At 39.4% G+C, this 20,307-nt stretch overlaps 1 protein-coding gene across 1 annotated transcript in view; it reads right to left on the bottom strand.

Moving 5' to 3' along the window:
• The window catches only part of SLC9A2 (solute carrier family 9 member A2), a 33,154-nt gene that overhangs the window by 10,503 nt on the left and 2,344 nt on the right, over nt 1–20,307 (bottom strand). The window contains exons 2-5 of the mRNA XM_062575157.1: nt 16,368–16,831; nt 10,736–10,986; nt 3,738–3,955; nt 1,797–1,999 (exon numbers count right to left, since the gene is read on the bottom strand). Coding sequence (XP_062431141.1) covers nt 1,797–1,999; nt 3,738–3,955; nt 10,736–10,986; nt 16,368–16,831 — 1,136 coding nt within the window. The remainder of the gene's footprint in view (nt 1–1,796; nt 2,000–3,737; nt 3,956–10,735; nt 10,987–16,367; nt 16,832–20,307) is intronic.

Here is a 20,307-nt window from a genome sequence, read left to right as displayed (position 1 = left end):
CTTTTACACAACAGGCTTACCAGTCCCCCGATCACTCTAGAACATGGCAATATTCTCTGCTTGAAATACTCCCTCATTTTGTCTTAAAATCACATTTGCCTTTTTTTTCTGTCCTCATTGCATTGGTGGTTTAAATAGCACACAGTTTTTAGCTATTACACCTGTGTCTTTCTCTCTTCTATTTTTTTCCCAATGCCTCCATTTCATAGGAGAAATTCCTGGTAACTAATAAAGTCCAAGCAACAACTTGCACCTATTACTGTTATATTTCATTTTATTTCTACCATACTGTTCCTCAGTCATTCTCTTTTTCCTATACAATACTCCATACCACTGTCACCCTGAGAAAGCTGTCCAAGGTCTGTCATCAAGAAACCTCAGCATCAAAAGATCCCCTATTTTTGTGCCATGGCATATAATGGGAATATTAAACAAAACCATCCCCATGAACCATCCTTGAGGAATTCCCTTAATGACATCTCTTCAGAATATTTTCTACTGGTGGTTGCACACTGGAGCAGGTGACCAGAAAGGCTGAGTAATCTTCATCTGTGCAGATATTCAGAATTCACTTGGACATAGCACTGGGCAACCTGATCTAACTCTGAAGTTGTCCTTGCCTTGGGCAAGGGATTGAACTAGAGACCTCCAAAAGTCCTTTCCAACCCAAATTTAAATTTCCCTCTATCAGAGAAATTACCAACCCCTTCTTCATCCACTTTACAATCATTCTATAGTCAATCTAAACCTCAGTTTAACTAACAGTTAAACTAACAATTTTCTGTGCAGCCTTACCACAAAGGTTTCACAATGGTCCATTTAGATGAGGTTACTAGTGTTGCTTTGGTCTAGAAAACAAATTATCTTATAAAAGAATGATATCAGGTTTCCCTTTGGTAACGCATGTTGCATTTCATAACACATCCCATTTACCTCCACATTTTTAATTATTCTATCTTTCAAAATCAATTTTCACAGCCTACATGTTAAGAAAGTCAACTAACTGGCCTGTAGTTGCGCAAACCACCATTTTCCCTTTCTTAAGCATGAGCTTGGATACTTGCAACTTTCCATGACACCTTCCTTCATGCAAAGGTCATGTTAAAAAAAAATTGTCCACAGATTCGAAATTCTATGTACCAGTCTCAGAGGTTTCTCACAATGCTGGTAATGACTAGGCCCACATTTTGACTTGAGTGGCTTAATCTCCTCTGATATTGCTGCTTATGGTCACTTCCTTCTTCTTATTCTTCTTAGTCATTTTGACTAGGGCCCCAGGGTCAATATGAAGCCAGAGACAAGTTCTGCACGTTCTTCTCCATACCTGGTGCTTTTGGATGGGTATCCAGCTGATTTTCAACATTTTTGCCTAACACTTAGATTCAAACATTCTAATTCATCTCTCAGTGTCTTAAGGATCCTCCCACTCCCCTGCTCACAGTATACCATATTCACCACTGAACTGTCAAGTAAATACATAATTTTAAATACTCCAACAACAACTTAGTGCTGACGCTGTATCCAGATTAGCTTTTATCTCTACCCCAACTTCACTGGTTCTTAAAAGCTTAATACTACTTACATGCTAGCATAAGTATTTAATATCTGAAATACCTTTACCACCTTTCTACTTCTGCATAGACTTTTTTTTAAAGTATGACCATGCAGCAGTGCAGAAGAGTACCTTCAGGTATGTTCCTGCAAGTAAGTGTAAATGTCTATTTTTCTACCCACTGCTTATTTAGAACCCATCTGATAAAAATAAAAATAAACGTCCAGAAGAGAAAAGGCATTACCTGAATGAAAACAGTAAAGAATATCACCACAATAACAGCAGTGATGAACAATTTCTTCCTGGGGAACACAGCAGGAGGAAGCAGAAATACAAGTGAAAAACAAATAGCTCCTCGGAGACCTCCGTAGGCGATAATAAATTGGTCCTTAAAAGTGAGAGGAATTGTTCGGAACACATTAATGATCTGAGTCAGAACAAAAACACCTGAGAGAAAGAATGGAAATCCAAGGAAGAGAAAAAAAAACAATTAAAATTACACGAAAATTCTCTACAATGCTGATATTCTAAAATAGTTTATTTTAAAAACTTTTTGTTTCCTATTTATATATTTTTGAATAAATTAAATGTAACCTAGCACCTTCTAAACACTACATAAAAAAAATTTAAAAATAAAATAAAAATAAAAATATTTACTTAGCTAACACCCTGTGCTCAGCTGGATTTAGGACACAAAGCAGCTAAGCGATCTCCATTGGACAGCTATCTACTAGACTTTGTCCGTACCTTCAGAATATCCATAAATCTCTGTCTCAGGATAGATCAAAGTGCCTAAATTATTTTTAAAGTGGCATTTGAGGTGCTTTTGAACATTTTTGCTTGTCCACTCCAAAAATTTGTGCTTTGCATCCTGTAACTTCCTACTCACCCACTTAATTTTACATGCACAGTAATTTTATTGTAGTGAGTGGGATACGCTAATGAAGTTAAACACAAATTTAAGCTTTTTGGGGAGTGCGGGCTACAGTGGCAGTTCTTGAGATGACAACTGAGAGAGGGTGGAAGTGGATGCAGAGTGCAGGAGGGGAGAGGACAGGAGAAAAGGGCAATTTCACTCAAGCCTTGCCCTTTGTTTCCTCTTCCTTCTATTATGAGTCCTCCTCCTCTGGCCTGCGGAGAGTGTAACCACTGCTTTGAGCCAGGATAGGGAAAGGGCCACTTTCAGTGACTAGATGGGCAAAGACCACCTTCTTCCTTCTTCCCTCTTCCCAATGGTAAAATGATCACAGCTGGGCATGTGCACCAGGACCGTTGTGCACCAGAAGCACTTGCAAGGCTGTACCTGGAGCTCAGGCTTGCAGTGAGGAAAAAGAAGAGCAGTGTGGCTGGACAGCGAAGGACCCAGAGAGACACAGTAGACCTCTGTGTAGACAGATGGGGTGCAGGTACTGGCTCAGTAGTAAAAGCATGTAGGCAAGTGAAAGAAGTGAGCCTGGTGGCCAGGAGCTGAGAGGCAGTCAGGCTGCTTGGCTGATTTAGAGCATGTGGAATTAATTGTGGGGTTGTAGGTGGGGCGGAGGAGAAATAGTTATCTGCACTAGAGGGACACTTAGGAGCTGGAAGTTTGGGTGCAGAAGCAGACCAGAGCATGAGCCACTGGCATGCATGAAGTGACTGAAGCATTGAAGGAATTGGGGTGAGAGGCAGGCTTAAGACCTATAGGTCTGGCCTGCACATGAGTCCTGATGTGAAAGATAAAGAGCTAGTACTGTAAACACAGGAGAGGTCAAGAAGTTTCTTTTCACATACTCCTGAACAGCATTTCAACTACAGCATTTCCTGGTTTAATGCTATATATACCAATGACTAGGAAACCCTACAAACCTAGCAAACACTAAAAAAGAAAGCCTGATTGGTTGTTCCAGAACTTCTAATTATTTAAGTAATTGTGCATATTTGTAAATAAATGTGTACTTAGATACAAAGTGTTCACCGTGATTAACATGCAGACTGTGTCTGACTTCATATGGGCAGGCTCAGATCAAATTGATCTTTTGGGTACTATTTTGGGGAAAGGTGAGAGCTGACCCTGAAAAGACACTGGATAAATAAGAACATTGTATGGGCTAATGGGACTCTACCTAAATTTGAAGTTTTCTACTTGAGGTAGGACTAGAAGATTCATTTGTAAAGAACATCGACACATAGTCTTAGACATGCTTACCCAATGCCCTCCAGATTAAACAAAAAAGGAGGGTGAAGCTAACAAAGGCCCAGTTCCACTCATGATTCTTCCCAACTGTAGATACTCCCATGAAAATGAAGATTAAGGTTTCACTGACACTGCTTAGCATCTTCATAAAATACTTTATCGTTGTGTAAGACTTTTGGGAAACATTTTCTTCCACATACTTGTTCATGGTCATGGCACAAGCTGTAATCCTGAAAGGCAAACATTATTCTGTGTTTCATTGGCTTTTTTTCTGTTAGCTCATCTCATTTCTGGAGAATGCCAATCACTTTTCCATGTTCCTTTTTAAAATACAAAGTGTATTTGTATTTTACAAATTATAAAAAGTATGACTGAACCCATCACTAACCAATCTTAAATTTATAGATGTAGCAAACCTAAGTTTTAGATACAAGATTTTTTTTTCCACAGTGGAGAACTTTCAGAGAAGACATCAGTATATGGAGAATTTTGTCACATATTAAATTCACATGAGCTGTGCAGGGATCACTGAAACTATATTTTGAACTTGAAAAAAGAGAGAGCTTCAAAGATCCAGGGGGCCTGCCCTGGTGAGCAGGGATAGCTACTCCCACTGCTGCTGAAGGATGTAAGAAGCTAGGACGGCAACTGCAAATCCTGGGGTAGGACTTCCCTCCCTTCCCATCAGAAGTTGCTCCCCATCCCATCCCATACCTCATCCTCAGTGACAGACTAGCCATCTCCTTTTTTCCAGTTAAGGTAGGCAGCAAGGCCATAGACAATTTGTCATTCTTCTCCACACCAAGCTTGCTTTGCCTATGCATAGGGCTGACCACGACCCCCACAGGAGAAACCTGCCACCAGCACTCATGCTGGTGCAGTTGCACATTTAAAGTGCCTACAAATTAATGAAATGGACATCTCAGCTGATGGACATGAGAGAACAGACAGGACTTACTATGCATGTGTCTATGCGCCCAGGCTCTGAGCCTGTGTTAGTGAACACAGTTTTCTAAGCAGCAGGAAGAGCAGAGAATAACAATACCAACTGTATACCATTTTCTCAGTAAATCTGCTCATGGTGCAGGGATGGCTGAGGACCACTGAGAAAGAAGGTTTACAGGCTTAAGGATGGTTAGCAGTGCTGGCTGGAGGATAACCTCAAGGTTCTGCTTCAGTGTAGGGGAAGCACAGTCTAAATCACCTAATAACTATCAGGGTGGCAAGATTCATTGTGAAAGAGCTGTCTTTCCTGGTTGTACTACCTAAGGCAAAAGCATCTCTCCCCTCCCTGCTACCAAGTCTCTTCAGATTTTCCAGTTAAATACAACTTTATATATGCCCTTGTTTTGAGTCAAAACACAGATTAAACCTAAGTGGAGAGAGAGAGAGATGTGTATCTATGTTGCCTTTCTGAATATAGTCCATGAGGACTTATTCCAAGTTTATTTATCCCAATTTTGGCAGACGTAGTTTATACAAAATATTTGCAAACTTAGAGGATATCTCTTCTCATCTCCACATTGTTCTCTCTTAGGGCAGAGGAACATGGTAGGTTTGCTAGCCTCTTCCTGGAAAAACTGAAGAAGGTTCTCACATGTCTTGTGGAGATCCCAGTACAGAGAAACTTTCACTGAGTATATCCTGCCTCTAAGACAAGAGCCCCATCTCCCAACAACTCAAATATCCCTGATTGTGAGAGCAAATGGAAAGACAAAGTAAGGGATAGTTCAGGCAAGACCACTGAGGACTCTAAAAGTATAAATTCTCATTTTCGCACGTACCTAGCTGGAAGGAGAGGGGGTCCAGAACACCATTAAGACAAAACACATCACCTCTGGCAAGTGATGAACTGTCACCTCCTGTACGGCCTCCACTTTCTAGAGTGTGGTCCTGCCTGCAGCTGTGATTATGAGCAAATACATCTAAAGTCTGTCTTCTAAAAGAATGGACTGAATAGATCTTTTTGCAAAGCAGTAAGAGGAATCACAGAAACAGCAGTGACCTCAAAAGTACTTCAAAAAATATACTTTCTTAACATTTAGATGGAGGCTGTCCACAACAGAGGCTGAGGCTGTAGTCACTGCCAGTCTCCTAACACGTTTTCCTAATTAATTAAAGTTAGTGCATTCTTTTGTCCCAAAGTTTCCTTCTGTTATGTAAAGCCAGAATGACTGGCTTTGGAGGAGAAAATCTAAGATCTGAAATGTAGTTGTAGATCTCTGACCCCACCAATACATCCATATTCTCATCCCCAGAGTGGCTGAGAAGCATTACTTCTGACTGATGAATCTGGGAGGCCACACGGGCACTGGAAAGGACGCTGCATGCACATAAGGATGAGGGGAATCCAAGGAAGAGGGGACAGATAGGTTGCTAGCAGAAGAGCAAAGGCTCTGTGTACCTTAGCCTGGCCTTCAACCTCCATTTCTGCCCACCTATAGTTAGTGACAGGGAGGAAGTCTAGTCAGCACAATATAAAATGGCCATTTTTATTTGAAAGCTAGTTTAGTACCTAAACAAACTTCAAGACTGAGCAGAAGAAAAGCTGGATTAAAACACTCCCAGGCCCTCATCTGCACTTAGTACTGACATGATTATCCACTCTCCTCCTTGTCACCCTATTTCATCAAGATCTTGAACAGCAAGGTCCTCTTGGCCCAAGAGTAGCATGCTCTTTGGGAAGCAGTCATCATAGCTATTTGGGATCCAGCACAGAAAGGAAAAAAATGCATATTTCATAAGTATGTAAACTTCCTATCTGCAATACTCAATGGTTTAGGTAATGTTTCTAGTTTAAGTGTGTAGCTGGAACAAGAGAGGTCCTGCATTTTGCCAGTACAGGTGCTCTTCAGAGCTCTTCTTCTTGCAGTCTTCCAGACCAAGGACTTGGCTGAATCACTACAGTCTTGGGAAGAGATCACCTGTACATCTTCTGAATAATGAAGAAGAAGACCTGGACCATGCCTGGATTTTGTCCTGACATGGAGGCCAGGACATACTCCCAGAGCTAGAAGCCAGGAAACATTTCCACGTTCTTCAGTTCACACATAGCTCCAGTGACCAACATTAAAGGAATATGTGAAGGGTCTCAAATCTGCTTAATGCTTTCCCTCTTCAGAACTCTTGTTATTTAATGTACTTCACAAGCCACAGTCTTGTGAAGTCCACACTAATAGACCAAAAAATATCCCACATTATGTCATGGCCCAGGACAGCTCTCCTGTGCATGCACAGCTTACCTACACAAGAAGTCTAGTGCATCCTGGCCGCTTCCAATCGATTGCACAGGCAATAGAGTAGGCAAGTGCAGGGGCAGCAATTCCAAATACATCAAGAATGCAATGGGCAGGCTGCACAATACCCATTTCCAGACACATAGTTATTCCAGAGTCTCAAAGCTGTGGCCTGCTGCCCATAGCACTAGGGCTGTCAAATCCACATCAAAGGCAAAACAAAATACTACTCTTTATTATCTTCTTAAAATAAATTATTTTCATAATTATAGTCACTTAGGAAAGCCCTGCAACTTGGGAGTAAGGAAGCATGTTCTGGGCACAGTTTGTTTTTGGATCCTGAGGTAATGCAGACACCGTAAATAGATGTCTGATAAGAATCTGTCACTGGATTAATCGGGATCTTTGTAAGCTGTAACTTAAAACACCTCCCACATTTAATAACTAGAATTTAAAGTGACTACACTCATATATACTTTTTTTTTCAGTTACATTTTACATTCACCCAATTAGTGTCAGCAACTGAACTAATTCATCAGTATACCAAATAGTGCTGCTTATTATTTGTTACTTTTAAAAGAGTACTATTCCACAGCTACTCAATGCTCACTCTAAGATTTCAGTGTCTCTTCAGCTTATTTTATTCAGGTTAGGAAAAAAAAAAAAAAACCCTACTGAAGTCTCTTCAACTTAAAATTTTACAGCAACAGAGTGTCAGAATATAAGATAAAATTAAATTCTTAAGATATACAAGATGTTATATACAGCATTACAATATCTTATTTCCAGATTAGGTTCTCACTGTTACCATAATCTAAGCAGAAGCTTAGGTATGCTTTGTTTCATATTTCTTGTCCATATATGCATTACTTCTAGCTTCCATTTCTGTGACCTGAGGTGGTTGCCTTGGTCAAGAAAGGGAGGGGAAAAAAAAGTTAATTACACTTAATCTGCAACCTTCAGTGCCTCTGAAGAATAAAACTTCTCCTGTACAAACAGTACAGTTTCTGTCATAGCTGGAATAAACAAGGCCACTGAGTTCAATCCTCATGTTTCCTTGACCTACTAAATTTACAGTAGTTTCAATGTTCATTCCTTACAGCCTGCTAATTCATGGTTGCAAAAGAAATACATACTAATATTTCTATGCTTTCACAGCCTTTATAAGAAATAAGTAAGCAGAAAATGCAGTATTATAATTAGAAATGAAAACAGGCAAATAAAGTTCAGATGCACATCTGTATTTTTTACACCCGTGATCCTCATTCAAGCCCAGCTCTAATTACAGGAGAACCTATTTTCTCTCCTTCTGAAGAGAACTTTCTCATTGTGGCTCACAAGGATATGATTCAGTCCTTTAGCTATTTAAGCCGAGTCACCTGACTCAGGAGTTATACACAGATGTTTCAAGAATCATTGTCCCCAGAACAAGCATACAGACTTATCAGAAGAGAGACAAGCACCTTCCCCTCTATTGCTTTGCCAGTGAATTCCTTGTTGCACAGAAATTACGTACTCTACGCATGTACGTTATTTATTTGCTAATACTGTATGTTCCTGCTGATGCACTTTATCTGAAGTATGGTGTAGTGCATAACTGCAATGCCTTGTCGCATAGCATCAGGCTATGAAGAAAGCGGGTTCAATATTTAACGGACTCAAGTGGATATGGGTGAAAAGAGGGAGACCAGGTGTTTGTTGCCTACAGGCTGAACTCCAAATGACCACAGAATCATAGACGCATTGAACAACCCAAGTTGCAAGGGACTCTCCAAGGTCATTTGGTGAAATCAGAAGCAAGTGAACACAATCATAAGTCACTTGTCGCAGGAAATGGCACACAATGTCAGTACATGTTGCACTCTGTGACACAGAGCAGAATATTCTCTGCAGTTTGAAACCTAATCGAATGTGAAGAGCGTGGGGTAGGCCTACTCCAAGTGAAAGTGAAGCCTGCAGAAGCTATAAGGCCTTCACCAGCACTGCTTGGTAGGGATCACGCTATATAGCTCCTAACTGCTAAGACACTGCACCTCTGCAGAGACCTCTACCTCCTCCCCATGAGTGTTACTGACTTACTCATCTCTGTTAGCTACTACAAAATATGCTTAGAGTCAAAACACACACAGGGCATACAGAAGGTAACTTTTTTGGAGCGTAAGAAAATACTTCATGTTTCCTCTATTGTTTTGCACCCACTCAGGGGCCACTAGTATAAAAAAAAAAAGTAATTTATCTGTGCTGTGTGAAGCATTAGTGTGCTGATTCCTGGCACTGGCATGCAGTAATTCCACTTACGCATTAGCAGACCCATGGTGCCCTTTTCGTTTTATTCTAGGTGTAGAATGTCCAATTCAATATTTTCATGCATGCTACTACAATTTTTCCATATACAGTTTAGCCACACGTTTTTGGTTTAGAAGCCCTTTAAGTACTTGATCATAGGATGTCAAGGACATCTGACTTAAGAAGAGGAGGAAACTAGAAACCACACAAATGCTATGAATAGACACTAGGGAAAAGAGATGGCACATCTATGAACTCGGTCACAGTGGATGCATGTGTTACTTTATTTAGGCTCATATCAGAGCAAGCAAGCCATGCAATCTTTAGCTCTTCACTTATATTAAAGTACTAAACTCTTCCTTTTTGTGGCTTATTTCTATTTCTATACTAGTGAATCATCAGCTCTAAGTTCCTTTTTGAAATTGGCCCCAGAAAACCTTAAATTGACATGGCATCAAACCTATCTTCACTTTCTTAAAAGATAGTTAATCACTAAAAGAAGTATTATCAAATAGAGATACTAAGAGGTAACATCTCAGCTTTCAGAGAAAGCTATGTTTCTAATGCCTGAATGACTCATATTTGTCACTAGAACAATACAAAGACCTTAAAAAAGGTTGGCCTTTAAAAATATTGCTTGCAACCAGAGAAAACCATTTAAGTAGTGTCATAAAGGCTCCTGCTAAAATTGAGGTTGTTACAGTATAAGCAGCATAAAATAAAGGCTATGCTCTTTACTGAAGCCCAGGAGTGAGAAAGCATAGTATTTTTATCTGTTAGAAGTGAGAATAATAATATTATTTTATACATATTTATATACATACAAAGAGCATTGTAATACACAGGCATACATATCAGGAAACTAAGTTATGGGGTTATATCACCATTGGACTAGATTCTGCAAATCTTACATTTGTCCAAACCTTACTGCACTTGTAATCCAGCAGCAGTTTTGCTTTAATGATATATTCACCTTCATCACCTTCATTGCATGGTACTTACTGGCTGCTCACATGTCTAAGTGAAGATGTAGTTTCACAGAACATTGGCACAGTTGTGAAGCCAGCTCATGAAATATCCTGGCTACCACTCCCACTCCTTCTCAACCACTGCTGCCCCCACATCATTATTCATCACCCTTCAGTCATGTCTTTAAGACTAGTTGTGGGGTCACACCAGGACACAGGTCACAGAACTGATCTGGGTTAAAAATAACACCATCAAAAATGCAAGGGATTATTTTTAACTTGGAACATTTGAAAGATATGGTTTATGGTGTGATGCCATGAACAGTTTTAGTGACACAGCTGGTGTGGTGGCAAGATGAGACAATGGGATGGGAACAGTAGGGGAGAGGCCGGAAATCCTCAAGCCAGCTTCACTGCCATGCACAATGGAACTACGCCATATGGCAAAGTTTGCAAAATCTGCAATTTCCTTTGGCATTCTTATTTGGGTGCTATTATTACTGAAGTTTGGGGTACTTACGCCATGATGCCCGAGAGATGAAACATTTCAGCTGTTATGTATGACAAATAACTGTACAGGAAGACAAAAAGTGGCTCAATCACTCGGATTTTATGGGTGAAACGGGTGGTAAATGCTGCTACAAATCCCAAAAGGATTCCAATCAATACTCCACCGATCCCCACTATAAAGAAGTTAGCAATCCCAGCGAATATGTCAACAACCTTAATTGTGCGCATCTGGCAGAAAGACTTGAACAAATTGTACAGGACCTATGGGAAAAAGAAAGCACATTATGTTTCTGAACTCTTCTTAATTTCTCTTTGTGTCATTGTCTTCCTCCATTTCAATGTTGGACTTTGTATTTCTGTATCTACCTTGAACTCACTTTTGAGATACGCTGTTTTGTACCTCTGGCATATTATTTGTCATCCATATATATCAGGGAGATTCACAAAGAAGGGTAAATACCATGATCCTCATTCTTGCAAAAGGTGTCATTCTGTAGGTCAGGAGTACAGTCATGAGCAGAATCCTTACCTGGCTAATTCAAAGTCCTGGTCAAAACTCTATCCATTATTTCTATAAACTCAATCATTTGCAAGCTCTAATTTCTCCAGAAATGGCCATTTCAGATTGTACTTATTTTCAGAAAAAAAATAAAAAGAAGAGGAAAAAATAGTTTCATAATCAGTGAAAAATCAGATTATTTTCATATGCGTGAGCTATGTAAGACACCAAGAGCTGAAGTAGTGAATCAGACTGTAGATCCATTTGGCGTAGGAAGAGTGCACAGAGGCTGCCTGAAGAAGGAGTACAAGAAACAAGGCATCCATGGAGCAGTCATATTAGCAATTAAGAATCCAGTGGTGTAAAGACTTTTCAAGCTGTGGAGTGTTTCTAGAGATCTGGATATAATTCCCATTAATAGGCCCATTTCTATGAATTCGCCCAGTTTCATTTTTGAACTGGTCATAACCATTCTCCAAAACAAGTTGCGTCGATAAGTTTTTCATATTTTCTTGGCCAGAGTCTTTTCCATTTTACACAGGAAATTACGTAAAGTCCACATTTCTCTAATATACAGTGTTCTAGTTACGAATGTTATTCACCAATAAAATCAGTGACTCTTAAAGAAAACTTATAAGGTCTCTTAGCTGCAGATTTGCTAGGGAGATTTAAGTTTTGCCTGATGCTGCCCACACGCCCCCAGCCATGTGATACCATGAGGGCTGCACAGTCTCCTTGGCCACACAAAGGCTTGGTCGTGTGCACCTATTCCTGTCAGATCAGATAAACACCAGAAGTGAAAATCAGGTTCACAGACCAAGCCACCGCTGGTGTTCTTAATAAACACCACACTAGTCAGCTTGGAAAGCTTACAAAAGTTAAATCTTTGCTTTCCTTCTGAAATTTTTAGTAAACCAAATAGGTTCCTCCATAAGAAATGTTATTGAGACAGCAATATTTTCTCAGTACTTGCATTGTGCCAACACGTACATATTTGAACAGTGACTGGAAGGGATTTGTCAAATTAGCAGTCTTGTTCTCTCTCACATGGCAGAAAAGAAGTTGTAGAGCTTTTCTTGGACAAAATTTGATAGGTCTTACACAGATACAAGTCCTCACTAAAGATTAATGTAAAGACATGGCCTATTATGGGTCCTTTCAACTAAGTGAAGGGAAAGAAATGAAAAAGAAGAGAAAAAATAAATTCCAGTGTTAGCACGAAAAAAGAAGGTCAAATCAAATCCAGCAAGGTCACCAGAATTTTCTGATTAGAAAGTGATAAATAGGGCAAGTGTAGGAGCATGAGTTATTTATTTCATAAGAATGATGGGCTCAGGACGAGCCCACCAGGGAGAAGTGTCGGTTTTCACCTGTGCAAATCCATTCATCTTTCTGCAGCAAGGCAGACCCCTGTCTTTGCTCTGTGCCTTGTTAACTTATCCTGTGAATGACTAGAAAGTTATGCCGTAGGCGCCAATGGTTTTCAACCTGTCTTGATTTGCAGACCCTATGTATTTACATGGGGAAAATATATCAAAATAAACCCAACTAACAATAGGTGTGCTTGTGTTGGTCACTTTACAAAGACCCTTCAGTTTGCAGACTCCCATGGCTCCATGAATCACAGGCTGAAGACAAATACTATTCTTCATGTCAAGTAAGCAGAGCAGTTTCCCTGAATCACTTCGTGGCACTTCGTGGCACACACCAGAGTTTTGTTACTCTTCAAGACACCTAGGGAATCTGACCTTGCAAAATGATCAATTGGTATGTATTAGGGGAGATGATGATTTTCCTTAATTGGAGGTAAATAGCCTTCTTTGTATTTTAAAATAAGCTATATAAATATATATAAAGCTATATAAATATATATACATATATTTCTGAAGTTTCTGAAATAAGGCCGCTGAGAGCTGCTTATAAAGAAACTTACAGTTTTGACCAATTCAAGCAGTAGTCTTTCCAAAACATCAGCTCACCTTCACGGAGCAGTGTTCACCCTGCAGATAGTTAGAATGGAGCTGTTGTTTCTGCGCAGATTGCCCTACAAACCTTTAGTCTGCTGCCATAATTTATTTGAAAGAAGAAAAGTAATGTTCTTTGTACTTGGGTTCAAAACCAGACTGCCATACTAGAAACAGTAATGAGGACTACAAAATGCCACGAACATGATTTTAATCTTTTAATTTACACTAGTGTAAATGAGTTCATAATCAGGTTTACCTCCCTTTTGTGCTAAAGGTTTTTAGAGTAAAGTTTTACAGTTTTACAACTCTTTAAGCTTTTAGGTGGGTTAAACAGCAGCAGCACTAGCGATATTCTTCAGTGCATTTGGTATGAGAATGGGCGTTTTCAAGTTCAAGCTTTGCATTTACTCAGTGTTTTTTAGCTGAACTCACTGAAGGTTACACCAGAGAATAAAGAACCACCAATAATTTTTCAATCTTTTGTCGAAGTCTCTCTGCTCTTCTGAGACATTAATTGCTTATTTTCACCAATTTTCAGTTATTACCTTTTATTTCTGAAATTACTTTAAAACACTCTAAAATAAAGATTTTAGAACAGGCATAATACAGAGAAATGCTGTAATGCTTTCTAACATGGGAATAATATTACTATAATGACAGTGGCTCCCTCATTGTGATCTTAAGCCTAGCAGTGGAATTTGAACTACTAACACTCAACTTCAGCTGTGATCTTGCCATTTAATACCATTGTGCTAGTTATTACTGAAGCAGTCTTTCGGTAAAGCACCAACCCCAAACAAGAAGCACTACGGCTGACTGGCAAACTTTGTCCCCAGTCAAATTCAAACTCCAAAATTCCATCAGTGGGTGAAATAGGTCATGCAAATGCACAGACATATCATGAAATGTCTCAGTCCTGAATGGCTGCATGGAAGATGACACGATGATAAAGGTAGATTAACCCATCTTAGAAGTACAGTAAGGTTTGGATTCCTACCAAAGCAAATCTTGCTTTATCTATAAAATCAAAGTGTGGTAGCAAGTTTGTTGAAAAGGGGAAGCACAGATGACACTGCTTTCCCAATAAATGCTTCTATTAGGAACGGAAAGACATAGGGAGCAGTATAGTAGGAAGAGGGGCTTAAAGTATTTAGAAAGTATGTTTACTAAAGCCATGCCGTTCTGCACAGCACATCTGATAGCCTCTGGTTTTTTGATAATGTAGTGGCCAAGTGTTTGAGGGTCATTAATTAAGCAGCTTTCTGCTGACTGCCAGCCTGACTTCAACTCCCCTCCCACGCCGTGCCCCCATCTTACTGAGGGCATCACCAAGAGAACCAGCCCAGAAGCACTATGACAAGTATGGAGGCAAGGTCTTTTAAGGGCAATCCACAGGGGATTTCTGTGACTGCTTGGGTCACATTTTAAGTAAAATCACATGATTACAGGTGTGGAAAAACATAACAAGGAGATATTAGCAGACCAGTGTTTAGCATGTGGTAACCACTTGATCTTCTGCCAAGTACTACTTTTAAGCAGTAGCCAGGAAGTAAGACCAAACATACTCTAGAGTCCTTTTATTCCCTCATAAATATATGCTGGATTGGCCGAACAGGTTCTTCAGAACGTCCCTTTCCCCCCCCCCGTCAGTGCATCTGGGCATAAATTCCGTGAGAAAATGACTATATTTACAAGAAGGCAATGATGATGCCTATAGGAAAGCTATGTATCATAGTTATTGGTACATGGCAGTGCCTTTAAAAATTGTGGTTTGAAGTAATCCTCCCTTGGGCAATTGCATGCAGAAATACTTCCATCAAGAAAACAGTGTTTTGCTTGCAAATTTTGCTAGACTAATTGGTCTTCCAGGGTAAAGTGAATGATTCTCTGACTGAAAAAAAGAGAATTTGTTTAGGAAAATCCACAAAGAAGGTTCTTTATATTAAGATAAATATATCCTTTTTTTCCCCTAAAAAGGTTACGTGAAAACAATTCCACTTCATGAGTGGTCATTAAAAGAGATGGCACAGTCATGGCTGAATTACAGTCATTTGCATATCAATATTTACATCAAGTGTTTTTCAGGACTGGATTAAATATCAGCTTAGGAATGGCAGGCAGTTTCAGCTGTCAACTAATGAGAAAAGCTAGGCTTTAAGGCAAGCCTGTAAGAGAGGATGCGATTCAATTGGTTGGCAACAATAGAATCAGAAGTGTGAAGCGTAAGTGGAAAAATAAAAAACAGTACTCCCAAGGAAGCAGAAGAAAGAAATGATCAGCACCAAGACTCAGATTAAGTGGATGGGGTACACACGTGTAAAGTTAATCAAGTAAAGTCCTAGAAAGTATGAAAATTGAAGGACAATTCTGCATGGAAGGGGACAGTAAGTAAGAATCCAGTGACAGACAGGGAAGGTGTGGACTCAGCTTATGAATCTTTCCAGTATACAACAAACTGGACTTATATGGCTCATAAAACAGAAAGCATGACAGGACATAGTTAACACAGCCAGGACTTCAAGTAAGGTATGGATAAATGGCAGTAATGTTCCAGACATGGTGTCACCAGGTACAAACAAGGGGCATTGGGAGTGTTAATGGAATTTGCAAATTGATGTCCTCAGGTCAGCACCACAAACCCAGTTCAGCTAGTTAATGATTAGAAAAGACTACCTCCAGGTGGCTGTCCTAGCTCAACCGTAGCCTGAAAGAACTATATTGGTGGTCTCCGAGCAGTTACAGCTAGACAAGCACATGCAAAAGATCAGCATCAGCTGGACACTGTGCTTGTGGTATCTCATGGATTTGCCCAGTCTCCCTGTGTATATGTAGGCCCGTTGTCCTCTCCTGCCCAGACCTTTCCTCACCTTCAGGTGAGGAAAACCTCTGGTTTAAGATTTCTGAAGCAGCAGAACTCTAAGGTATAGAAACTAAAGAGATCAGGTAGCAAAATGACTAGATAAAATATGTTACCATTGCACATTAATCTGGTGTAGCCTAAACTACTATACTTTCTAGTCTAAAATTTAGAGGATTGCATAAGCACCTTAGCACTCACTGACTCCCTTCTTTCAGCAAACTGTATTAACTAGATATAAAGACATGCAAACATGTCATTTATGGCTTGCAAACAATCATTTATCATTTATCAAGTAATCATTGATCAAGTAACTTACCACAGTTATAGCATCATTCAGCAAAGATTCTCCAAACACCAGGATGTAAAGCTGCTCATTGACATGAATATTTTCAAAAACTGCTAAAACGGCCACAGGATCCACAGCTGAAATGAGGCTGCCAAAAAGCAAATTCTGAAGCAATGTGATATCAGTCAAACCAAATGCATTAATCTGGCAAATTCCAAAAAGTGAAATTCCAATGCCAAAAGCATTCCAGAGCGTGCCTACCACAGCATACCAGAATATGGTACCAAAGTTCTCAAAGAAAAGACGAGTTGGCATAAAATATCCAGCGTCGAGTACAATTGGTGGTAAAAGATACAAGAAAAAAACATCACTGTTCATTACAGGTGGGGACTTCTCCTGTGCTCCAAAAATAATCCCACCAAGAAGCAATCCAACCAGAATAAGGAGACAGCTTTCGGGTACTATTGAGGGCAACTTGTGATAGAGATGAAAGCCTTCAAAGGAAATTCAAACACAAGAAAGTGAAATAGTTATTTGTAGAGAATCCAAAATACTATGCTGGATTCTGTTATCTTAGTCTGTAGAGCAAACAAGCAGTAATCAAAGGGCAAGTCCATTTTCATTGTAAAGACTGGAATGGACCACCACAATAGGTCAAGATAAATTTATCAGCTAGGGTAGTTAGTTCAGTTAATTTACCGAATAGTCCTTTCCTGTTAATAGCTGAACTGGCAGGAGCAATTGTGTGCAAGGGCTCTGTTTGCAAAAGCATTTTGTTTCTGCAATATTGAATCCTCCAGAATCAGATTACCCAAAGACTTTTCTAGTGCAAGATTACACCTAAATATAGAAAAAAAAAAATCATACTAACTACTCCTGTCTCCATTCACAGCGTCACAAAAGAACTTTAAAAGTATATTAATTTTGGTTTTAGGTATCTTTTAGATTCTCAAAGCTAGGGGAATGGGCACATATGATCAGCCCCAGTGACCCATGGTCACTTCCTCAGCGACCATGAGGAAGTGTTCTACAGACTCATCCTCATCCACTGGAACCTCTAAAACTGCATGTTTTCCATTAAGTAGCCTTGTAGCCTTTATTATTATGGTCCTTGTTCTATATTATATGAATTATGGTAGTGTCAAGAATCCCTATTAAAGAACTATATAAAGTATTGGAAAAAATAAAAAAGATTCTGAATGAAGACTTAATTGTTAAATAGTTCATAGCCTGTTAAAATTCTGTAAGCTGTGCAGTTTTGATTTAAAGATTCCAATTAATTTTAGCAGTTAATTTTTTTTAACTGATAAAACATGATTTTTGTAATTACTGGGGAAAATTTTAAAGGAAGTTACTCTGGCCAGTCTAACGGAATGGTCAACCTTACGCACCAAGGTCGCATTTCAGGACCTGGAGATGCCAATCTTTTCCAGGCTCCTCCTTATCTATATTTAGCCCACATAATTATATAGAAAACTGTCCACACCCACAAGATCCTACAGTTCCTGCCTAACTAAAAAGCATTTTAATTATTTTAAATGAGAGCCACACAGAAACACTGGGTGTGGCAATAACGGAGGTCTATTTCAGTAAAACTATTTCAGTAAAAATCACACCCGTAGTTGAAACAGTTAAATAAGCACAAACTTAGCATATTTCATACCCAGTTTCTCAATTTCAGTCTTTTGTATCTTGTGACACCTATTTTGTTAACTCTCCTTTCACCATAGATTTTGTTCATGAGAGAGACAGACTGAGCTTTTAGTTAGGAAAAAAAATGGTTAGGAAGGATGGGGGGGAGCTTTTTACATACAGATTCTATACCTATTAAAACTATCTTTAAAAGTAAGTAGCTCGAGCTGCATTTTTTCCTTTATGCATGAATACAGACTGTTTTTTTAATACTTAGAAATATAGCCAATGTGACTTCTTGAAAGGACTGCCAAATTCACCATCATCCCTCCAAATAGGAATCACCAATATCCAGTTTGCTGTATGGGTAGGAGAGGTAACAACTCTGGAGACACAAGAATTTATGGTTGGAGACTTGACTCTTCGCCTTTCCTCCTCTTCCAAAAAAATATTTTATGACTTGTATTAGTTTCTGCTGTGGCAGGAGGCCAAAATTTCTAACACTGTGATTGAAGCTTCTCCAGAGTAAGTAAGCAGATTCTGCTAAAAGTAAAGTTTTTAGAGGACTTTCAGTAGTATATTAAATAATTTTCTCAATAAAATTGAAGAGGAGGGGATTTTTTATTAGTGCAGCTTTTCATGGAAACAAAAACATCCCAACCAGTTCTAACACAAAGACAATGAAGTGTTGATTATGAAAATAAAATAAAAATCCCACTGCTTCCTTTCCTTCTTTAAACTTTCCTATTGGAAAGTTCAGACCTTCTCAGAGCCTTTGGGGTTTTATTTTACCCTGTAAAGGTAATGGGAAGGCTCCTGCTATGATAGGTGTGGTTTTTATCCATGTAAGCTGCGCCAAAACTCCTAAAAAACTGCCTGGCTCCATGAAAGGCATTCACAGGTAATCCTACAGGATTTAAGGGCTGAGAGCTAGTAGAAGCCAGAGAGCACATTAAGTTAGGCATAGATGCCCTGTAGGATGAGGGATATCATCCCTGCTCTGCCAGATCCATACCTGTGTGGTCAAGAGCACTAGCCCTGTGAGGCCGGAGGGAGAGCAGACCTGGGGCTGCAGACCTGCACCAGGAACGTGGATGCATTTCACTGCAGCTATCATGGTACTAAACAGAGGACAACCTTGGAAGCGGACTCCCCACACCACGTGAACGCTCTGACCACTCTGCTGAATCTGACCTGGGCTCACAGCTACTTTCAGCTCCTCTGACCACTGACTCTTGGACTCCTGACTGTGCAGTGATCCAGTTTCAACTAGCATGGAAGATGGTTACCCTCAGGCCTTTGGGCATTAAGACACTTTTCTAAAGTGTAAATCCAATAATCTTCAATTTAGAAGTCCTTAGAGTCCTGGTCTCCTACTTCTGGGGTGAAATCCAGTATATCTGATGCTGGTAATGTCAGATATACTGCTGAATATACATGAATTTTTCAAGGGTATTTTCAGAGTTCAGGTGCTGAACAGTTTAAGCCTTTTTTCAGGAGGGAACCGTAGGAAGGATACTGGCTTATGTATCCAGAAGAAGCATTTCTAATCATGCATTTGTGATTAAAGGTAGGAGTCACAGGAATTTAGACAAATTAGGCAATATTTTGTAAATTTAATAGCATAAGGATTAAGCAAAACTGTAGATAGACTTTCACTGTCTAGGTAGTATGGCATACTTTAACTACACTGGATCCCACTTGTACATTGGTAGAGTCCATCAGAATATTAATAACATCTTATTTATAGTATCATTACACAAGATCATTACACAAATAAATAACTAGAGATATTCAGAAAATAACAATTCCTTTCAAGAGATCTTCTGAAGTTTCAAAATGTGTTTTTGTTCTACGCGGAATAAAAAGCACTATCTTTCTATAACGTTTTTGTGAAGATGTGCCTTGTCAAAATGTTTAAGTTCTACTTGACAACTATGTTTTCCTTTCTCACATTCTCTTTCTTGCTCTCTCTAATCCTAGTCTACAGTGACCTCATCACAGCCAGGATCTGAGAAACAGTTCAAATAAATCCTCTATAGAAATAAGCACCTCTTTGGAACATTCCAGCTGCAATGAAACTATATTTCTGCAAAAATGTGTTTGTACAAAAATGTTCCAATCAAGTGATAAAAAGGTGCTGTAATATATTTGTCTTTGGGATTCTTCACACACGGTGAGAGGTATTATTAAATTTGACCATGCCTTCTGAGATCCTTGCAGTTGAAAAGAAGTTAGAGCTAAATTCATATAGGTTTGCAGTGCCACGTGTACGTGTTCAGCACCTAGCCCCAGAAAGGAATCTGCAACACCAGATTACACATCTAAATTTCCTGGG

The sequence above is a fragment of the Rhea pennata genome, chromosome 1 (assembly GCF_028389875.1).
Source record: "Rhea pennata isolate bPtePen1 chromosome 1, bPtePen1.pri, whole genome shotgun sequence".
NCBI lineage: Eukaryota > Metazoa > Chordata > Aves > Rheiformes > Rheidae > Rhea > Rhea pennata.
Note: the sequence above shows the minus strand (reverse complement) of the source record. Positions and strands in the feature narration are given on the sequence as shown.